Consider the following 9865-nt stretch of genomic DNA (forward strand, 5'->3'; position numbering starts at 1 on the left):
GGGATAATTAGGTAAAAATAAATGCAGATTATAAGACCATGAAAGTGTTTTTTGACCTTGCATGCATATTAGACTGTTGTTGGAGACCCTTACAACCAAGATATGACCCTATTTCATGTATAATATGGGCTCTTTAAACGGAATGACAAATTCCCGAATATCAATTCTAATTAAAGAAAAAAAAGAAAACTGCACAAAAACAGACAAATTTATATGTATGTTTTTAGACCTTATATAGTGAAAAGTGAAAAAAAAAACATGTATAAGTTTTCCAAGTGTTATAAAATAATTATAATAATATAAACACAAATCCCTGTTAAACCTTAATTAAAAAAAGAATCCAAATTTTTGCAGGAAAGCTTATCATTTTAACTTTAACTGTGTTATTTAAATTTAGAGGATAAAAAATATATATATTTTTGTAGTTTTGATTTTTGATTTCTGTTAGTTTTGATAGTTTTGATTTCTTTAAACAATTTTAAGGTCAATTTTATTAGCCCCCAATATATATATATATATATATATATATATATATATATATATATATATTAGCAAAAAATATATGCTAATTATATTTTAATTGTCTACATAAAATACTATTATGTTTAGAAATGTGTTTAACAGAAATTGGGCAAATAACCTAAGTTAATAATTACAATTTAACAAAAGGGCTAATTATTCTGACCTCAACTGTATTTATGTCTTTGTTTTCAGACCGTAAATAGTGACAAAATGTATACATAATTTACAAGTGTTATAAAATATGTATAAGCATGGACAACTATTATTACAGTTTGTGTAACCTACAGACATTTAAGCCTTTTCCAGTACTTATGAGTGAAAGTTGAAATTACAACCCATAATCTGCACTAATTCATCTTTTACTCAGTATATGAGCCAATTAGTAACTTCAGACGTCATGACATTGTCATCAGTCTCCAGTATATTGATTATGAGGTCAAAGCATTTCTGACACAGTCGTTATAATCAACTGATAATGAATAAGCCAGACAGAAGAGAGATCTTGTTCCTGGTTGACCTCAGGCCTCACACACACACACACACACACACACGTTCTCCTCAGAGAAAGCACATTTCATGGCTCTCTGCGCTTCAAACACACAGTACATTAAGAGAGATCAGCCCTGAGCGGCTCCACTACACATCTGAGCCTCTGAGTAAACACTCTCATCTTATATTTAACTGTATCTTTCTGCAAATCATCCTGGTCTAAATGAAGCAGAGCAGTCTCGGAGAGTGCAAACGCTAAAACAAATGTTTCGGGAACATTCTGTACTGCACTGGTGTCTCTGTGAGCAGCTACTGATGCTTTGTCAAAAATGGGGCAAGCGATGATAGATCGAAGATGGGACACGTCTGATATTAGCCCTGAAACCTTCTGAGAAAAGCTCAAAATCGCTTCAGTGATCTCTCTCTCTCTCTCTCTTTCTCTCTCTATCTATCAGGGATCTGACTGCTCACATTTCATACTCGTTGTTTATCTTGTACACTGAGGCACTGTGCGCTGATACTATTACACCGTCTACAACACATGACGTGGTGCCGCAACACTGAATAAAAGCTGTCTTTTCCATGTTAAAAGGAGTATTTGTTTCAACCCATCTGCGATGACAACGAACACAATTTCTATTTTAGAAACCGTTTATATTTCCGCGACAGAACAACAGCATAAACTCCTGTGACAGTGATCACCTCAGGTACTGATTATGTGCTTGAAATGCTGCCAATGTGAGTTCTAACACCATTTATTGTGACATTTATTATCATACTACTGAAAGCACCGGCAGATAGTTTATCACAGATCTTGAAAATGAAATATCAAGCAGATGGTTTAAAAATGAAAGGCAGAACTGTGATTCAGTGCAAACCAACAACATCAGTCACTTAGTAGCCCAGTAAAAACATTGTATAACATGTATTAATTGGATTAAAAGCCTTTACCATTTAGTTGGGAGTGCAGCGGTTGGTATTTAAATGTTTCTGTCATGTTGCGTCGTGTTTGGTGCAGACCATAGATTGTAAAATATATGGACGTAGTATCCGTGACATCACCTATAGGTTTCTGAAGAACCCAAAAAAAGCAACAAGTAGGCGCGGCCAACCATCGTCATTCTGTTCACGCATCATCCACCAACCGGGGGATACCAAATAAAGGCAGAGGCGGAGCATGAGCTGAGCTACAGATGCCTGCTATCATTTTGCTTAGATGGGATTTCCTATGGGAAAAACGCTTAATACTTCATTACCTGCAAAACGTTTGTGTTCTGACAACATGTGCTTGGTTGTAGACTTTGTCAATAAAGTGTTTAGATTAAAAACACTGCTGTAATACATTTCAGTAGTATTCAGTTCAGCCATAGTACTTTCAGTAGTATGGCTATAATTGTCAGCAAAAATGGTATTTGATCTCAAATCTGTGACATTTAACAGTGAATAAAGCACATAACCAGTACCTGAGGAGATTATCTTTGTAGTTTATTATGTTGTTTAGCTATGATGTGCAGTAATAGAAACAAAATCTCTTCTTAACATGAAAAAGACAGCTTTTATCGCATTGCGTCATTGAATGTAGTTAGGACACGATGATAATCTAAAAATATATATATTTTTGCTGTTGTTTATTTTAAATTGGAAGAAAGTAAGTCATAAGTAAGACCAGGCAGAAAGTTTTTATTCCAAAATACAGTTTTTATTGTGGTTTTTTACTATTTTCCATGTGGGACTAGTCATACTGTAGGTTAAAAATCCAGAAATACAATTCATCTTGTTTTCAAGGTTTTAAATTTTATATATATATATATATATATATATATATATATATATATATATATATATATATATATATATATATATATATATATATATATATATATATATATATATATATATATATTAGTTCAAATAAGCATTATATTTTACCAGTTTGCACCATGGTAATCATGCAATATAGCAATTTTGATTATGTACTAAAATGAAATTATGTTATATAATGAAAAAAAAAATACAGAAAATATAGATTTCTTTGCATTGTTTTAATTAAAGCCATATGTAGACAGACCAGACAGAAATTGTGAACTGTTATTTTTTATATTGTTTATATATATATATATATATCTGTTCTGAATTTTGGAAAATAATAATACAAATAATAAAAATAAACAAATTCATACTAATTAATTAATTACTTTGACCATGCAGATTCATGTGGGCCTAACCATAGGTTTAAAACAACATGCCTAAACAAAATCTTCCAGAATTATGAATCTATTCTATTTTTTCTAATCTATTCTATTCCACACCGTTTTTTTTTTAAATGTTGATTAGCATCTTATTATTGTTTAAATAACCATTATATTTGACCAATTTGCACCATTTTAACCATGCAATATATCAATTATGATTATGCTCTTCAAATAAATAATGATACATTAATATAACGACAAGTGGGAGAATAGAAAATATAGTTATAACAATTTTTGCACTGGTTTTAATGAAAAAAGTAAGTAATAAGTGGGGCTGTGGACTTTCTTTGCCCTTTTCAGTGCAGAACTTTGGAAAAAACAATTAATGCCGATTCATGTTGGCCTAGTCGCAGGTATGAAATGACCTGCGTAAATAACAACAGTCTGTTTATTTTTATGTATGCTGCTCACATGTGTGAGGCAGCTGTACAGAATGTCATTCGGTCTTCCCAAATCCAATAAGCCTCATTGTGAGCAGCAGCCAAACTCTTATCAGACAGCCTGAGCTTGACTCATATTCGCTTCATGGATCAGTTCGATAAGAAAAGAGCAACCTGCCATCTTCAATACTCTCCACAGCCCAGCAAAAGGATCGACTTGCACTCCCTGAGTGACGCCAGCGGCTATGAGGTCAACGTTACGTCAGTCATAACACGAGAACTCATCCTTCTCGGTTACCATTGACTTTTTATTAACAAAAACCCAATCAATAAACAATACCGATGTCTGATTTGACCTTCAAAAACAAAGAGATAATCTCTGAAATGTCTCCTTTTTGACATTGACAAACCAAAGTGCTATAAATCTGTCTTTTATTGACAAACTACAGCATGGAAACCTAGTTCCCCAGGATGCAACACTTTCCAGCTGACCTCCATCTCAGCGCAAGACTAATGAAATCCAGAATCAATCCCTCCTAGACGCAGATGAGTCCTAGATTTAATACAGTATGCAATTAACTATTAATATTCCTTCTTAACCCAGAACCCTGCCGCTTAATTTGCGATCCAGAATCACAAAGCCTTTTTTCGCGGTCTAGTTTATGTACTGTACGTTTCAATAGAAATGTGTCAGAGGGTTTCATTTATCTCCCGTTGCCTCATTCAGTCTCATGCTTTAATATGACAAATCACACTAAAACATGATGGAAGGGCAGCAAAGTGGCTCAGTGGTTAGCACTGTCACCTCACAGCAAGAAGGTCACTGGTCTAGTGTGGAGTTTGCATGTTCTCCCCTTGTTGGTGTGGGTTACCTCTGGGTGCTCCGGTTTCCCCCACAGTCCCAAGACATACGCTATAGGTGAACTGGATGAGCTATTATATGAGTGTGTGTAAATGAGTGTGTATGGGCGTTTCCCAGTACTGGATTGCACCTGGGAGCGCATTCGCTGTGTAAAACATACGTTGGATAAGTTGGCGGTTCATTCCGCTGTGGTGACCCCTGATGAATAAAGGACTGAGCCGAAGGAAAATGAATAAATAAAACATGATGGGTTGTTTTAACCTAATGTTGGGTCAAATGTGGACAAAACCAATGTTTGGTTATTATTTTTTTCAATTGAATTCTAATAACATGTTTAACCAGGGTGCGAATTATAGGGGGGTTTGACCTTCTTAATTCCATCTGAAAATTAGATGTATGGGGGGTCATCCCTTTAAATTGTGAGAAATAGTTTGATCTGATTTGTATCTTAAATAATAATATTAATAATTGATATAATAGATGATATAAATATACATTTGACCACCCCTATAACGGTTCATACCATTGTGAACGCAAAATCAGTCTATGAGAGACAAAATGCATTCAGCAGACTAAAACTTGCAAATCTGGAGCACCTTTGCACACAATAAGTGTTCACAAGACACTTTTCTCATAAAATAGTTGCTTGTGTCTACATATAGCCTAAAAGCAAAGTAAAATTAAGCACACAGTTTAAAATAGGCCTAGCTAATCAGGTTACTGTAGGCCAGAATACACTCAATATCCCTCACTGAAAATGTAAATGTATTTGTTTTTAATGAATTGTGTGTAATTTAAGTGAACAGATTTGAAGTATTACATATTACATTATGTGAAAAAAATGTTGCCCCCCTTCCCCTCACCCACACATGATCATCAATGTATAAATCGAATCCTGATTTTAACCCAATAGTTGGATTTGTCCATATTCGACCAAACATTGAATTACAACATCCCAGCATGTCATAAAGCACATTAATATTTCATTAGCATTCATCGTTTTGTCGTATGAATCAGTTACTTTAAATCATTCTTCTTATCTGAATTCCACATTTTTGTCTTCACAAATTAAAATGCTAATGAGAATGAAAAAAGACACCTTTTGATATATGCTGATGTGATGCGATGCAATTGGGAGTTAATGGTATTCTTTGTCATTCAGCAAACACTCTCATCCTAAATGACAAACAGCGCAGTTTCAATTCTTCAGTATCTTGAAACACAATAATGAAATGAATTAACCTTCCGTATTACTACCTCAAGATGGTTATCCATATGCCGCATTTCTGGCTAAATGCCTCATAATACTTACACTGGGTGTGGTGCAACATTTTAAAGGGATAATGTGCCCCAAAATGATAATGCAGTCATCATCTAGTCAAAATCATGTGAGAGCAAATCTGTATAACATTTTGAAAGATGTAGAAATCCAAACAGAAAGATGAAAATTATTGATCTACCACAAAACACTGAGAAATCCTTTATAAAAAATATCTTTTGAGTTCAACAGAAGAACACATGGGTTTAAAACTGAATAAATGATGACAGAACTTTCCATTTTGGGTGAACAATCCCTTAACAACCTTAGTTTGCATTGGACAAACTTTGGTTACCAGTCCTTAAGATTTAAAAATAAAGGTTCTCCAAAAGGGTGTTTGTCTGTTTTTTAAGAAATGCCACATAAGAACCATTTTTGGTTCTCCAAAAATCTTTTCAGTGAACAGTTTTTTGTTAAATATCCCCTTTTTACCAAACAGCAAAGACCTAAATAATCTATATCTATTTTAAAGAGAAATATTCCAATTCCAAAGATTCTGGGGATTATCAGTACCAATGAATACCAATTATTTTAATACCATGTAGACATTAACCAGGTTACCCCACGTTGAATCCATCACTACTTCCAGTCACACTTTATTATAAGATACAACTCTCACAATTGTCAAACCATTAACTAAGATATTAACCAAATAAACTACTAGGGTGAATTCAGGTCAGTTGGGTCATCCAAATATTTCTTTTGTCATTTCAAATGGCAAAAAGTGTCCCAATTGACCTGATTTTGCCTTAATTGGCTGCTTATTAATAGTTATTAAGGTAGTTGTTGGGTTAAGGTATTGATAAGATTAGCAATGTAGAAGTACTAAATCAAACAACTTCAAATTGTTACAATCAGGTCATCAGTATTGCATTCCCAGGTGTGTAAGAAATAGGAAAAAAATATTATTTATTCCCTAATCAAGTTTTTACATTTCTCCTCTCACAGTTGATGGCTACTAGACTGGATGTTTATTTAGAGTAGGAGTTCTATGATTTTAAATGACTTATTTATTTATATATCAGAACACAGTATATAGAATATGGTCAGAATTATTAGCCCCCCTTCAATTTTTTTTTCCTTTTTTAAATATTACCCAAAAAATTTCAAACAGAGCAGGGAAATTTTCACAGTAGATCTTAGAATATTTTTTTCTTCTGGAAAAAGTCTTATTTGTTTTGTTTTCGCTAGAATAAAAGTGGTTTTTAATTTTTTTAAACACCATTTAAAGGTCAATATTATTAGCCCCTTTAAGCTGTAATTTTTTTCCGATAGTCTACAGAACAAATGATCATTATACAATAACTTGCCTAATTACCCTTACCTCCGTAGTTAACCTAATTAACCTAGTTAAGCCTTTAAATGTCACTTTAAGCTGTATAGAAGTGTCTTGAAAAATATCTAGTCAAATATTATTTGCTGTCATCATGGCAATGATAAAATAAATCAGTTATTAGAAATGTGTTATTAAAACTATTATGTTTAGAAATGTGTTGACGAAATGAAGTGAAACAGTAATTGGGGAAAAAAATAAACAGGCGGGCTAATAATTCTGAATTTAACGGTGTGTGTGTATATATATTCACACTTGGCATATATATATATATATATATATATATATATATATATATATATATATATATATATATATATATATATATATATATATATATATATATATATATATGCCAAGTGTGAAATGTCAGAAGCCTCTGTGAGTGTATGCTGTAAATGAAATGTCTCCATGGGGACCAATAAAGTAAACTAACTAACTAGAATAAGATCATACTTTATAAGTACTAATAAACAGCCAACATCCTTATAATAGTCATGTAATAAGCCAATAGTAGAGAGAGGAAATTGGTACTTACACTAAAGTTAACCCTACATTCTACTATTGAAGCTTTAACTTAAACCTATTAAGTTTTTTTGGACTCACCTGTGGACATTCATCTCTTGAGGTGGTCTGGTGGCTTTATCATAGGCCACTTTGGCCGAAATCCCCAGGATGATGATGAGGGCGATGACTCCACAGGTGATGTAGACGGTGGTGTTGGTCTGGTCCAGAGCAGGGTCATACGTGTCCCCTGTGGGTGCCGGTGAGGGCGGTTGGGTTTTGATCCAGTCGGGTGTGTTGTAGTTGGTACAGACCCTCTGATCCAGTCGTTTGGCTTTCACGGGACAGCAGAAGCGCAGGAAGCAGCTCCCACAGCAGTACCGATGGTCAGTGTTGTTGCAGGCAAACTCTTTGTCGAACTGACCACTCACGTCATAGTAGCCGAGACAGGTGTCGTGATCGCCGATGATGGGTGCCTGGACTTGGGTGATCCGTCGGGGCGCCACTGTTGGAGCAACTGTGCTGTTGACCTCCTTAACTTTTGGGGGTCTTTTCGGAGGTGGTTTGCTCCTCTTGGTTGTGGATGCGCTCAGGACGCAGAGTGGGTCGAGATAGACCAATAGAAGTAGGAGATGTCGTATCCCCATGGCTTCAGGGTGTGTTTCTCCTCTTTTTATGACTTACTCAAACCAGCACTGACCCGCTTGTCACGCAGTCTTGCGGGTCCTCCATTGTCCATCTCCACGCATCATCGTTTCAACAGTCCTCCTCCCTAAGACTCTCATTCTTTAAGGCATACTGCTTACAGAGTCAAGCCAACAACTGTGCATTGCCCATTTCAGGTTGAGTGGATGGAGAGTCAAAACTTGAAATCTACTCGCTCAAGAACTGACTACATTATGTTTATCTGAAAAGCAAAAGATGAGGGAAAGAATTACACTCTTCTCAACATTCAAAATGCCCAAGTCTGCATGGTTTCAGCACCACGGACAGCGCATTTCATCCAGTTCAAGTTGTTCCTGCGAGATTACATTACATATTCTTCAGAGAAACAGAAATCTTTGCTAAAATCAGCACGTGTAGACTAACAACAGTGCTTACAAAATCTGTGAATGCTGTTTGAATCTGTTGCATAATGCTATACATCCAATATAAATAATAAAATAAATCAAAACCAATACCTTAAACATTCAAATGCATTTAAATTAATAATAAAATAGTTAATACAGTTAATGCAAAGAAATATTTCTGAAATTCAACAAAAATAATTAGCTAGTCGTGATGTTTAATCATTTAAATATTTCATTCCCAATTGCACTGCACATACATTTTCTTAAACCTAAATGCGTTTCAAGTGTTCCCATTTAAATGTATTTAAATGCATTTACTATAACCGGTTTTATAAATGCTTTTTATGAATGAATAAATCAACGACTACGTTGTGTAACACCAACTAAAGTAATTTTAACATGCACACATCGGTTTGACACAGCTCCATACAGTAAAGGCTGCATATTTTCACTTTTTCAGTGCTGTACAGCGTAAAAACGCTTGCAAATCATATATAAAACTACTCACGTAACCTCTGACGCTTCACATTCATTCATGAAATCGCTAAAAAGTGGATTTAAAATTGTAGAAATCGTCACAACTTACGAGTCCAGTGCGCTCGGATGCGGGATGTCCGTCACTGTGATTCCGAGGAACTGAGAGAGAAAGAGACGCTCCTGCGCTCCGCCTCCATCCATCCACTCTCTCCCTCTCTCTTTTTCTCCCTTGTACTTCTTTTTTCCCTTTTTTTCTCTCCCTTGTACTTCTACACGTCACCGGCAAGTCAGGTAATTACAAACCCGTCTTAGGGTAAACGCTCTCCTGCTCATACCTTCAGGCTTCCCGCAACAACCCACGCGACCTCTCAACAACTGCATTATAGTGTCATGGACAGCCTTTGAACACGTAGGACAGGTTCGAGGATCAGCACTCCTGGCAGGAAAAAACATATTCATTTCATAAAACTGCACTACAGCTCGAAACGAAGGTTAATTTGGTGGTCTCCGTGCAATGTAGGGTTGTTAAAGCAGCAAACTGTCACCAGGAAGTAGTTTATATCTATTTATATCTATTTATTTTGATAGAACTCTATTTTAATAAACCAAACGTTGTTTCTTTGACGATACGATCTGTTTGCGGCAAATGTTTATAACA

At 35.1% G+C, this 9865-nt stretch overlaps 1 protein-coding gene across 6 annotated transcripts in view; it reads right to left on the minus strand.

The window, feature by feature from the left end:
* Positions 1-9352, minus strand: part of shisa6a (shisa family member 6a) — a 214865-nt gene extending 205513 nt beyond the window's left edge. For 5 of the 6 annotated variants that reach the window (NM_001442722.1, NM_001442723.1, NM_001442720.1 and 2 more), the window contains exons 1-2: positions 9317-9352; positions 7763-8567 (exon numbers count right to left, since the gene is read on the minus strand). In NM_001442722.1, coding sequence (NP_001429651.1) covers positions 7763-8307 — 545 coding nt within the window. In that variant the 5' untranslated portion in view covers positions 8308-8567; positions 9317-9352. Of the gene's footprint in view, positions 1-7762; positions 8568-9238 lie in introns of all 6 variants that reach the window. The other variant, NM_001442721.1, reaches the window with a different exon arrangement.
* Between the last annotated feature and the right edge of the window lie 513 nt (positions 9353-9865).

This window comes from Danio rerio, chromosome 3, assembly GCF_052040795.2.
Source record: "Danio rerio strain M-AB ecotype USA chromosome 3, GRCz13ab, whole genome shotgun sequence".
NCBI lineage: Eukaryota > Metazoa > Chordata > Actinopteri > Cypriniformes > Danionidae > Danio > Danio rerio.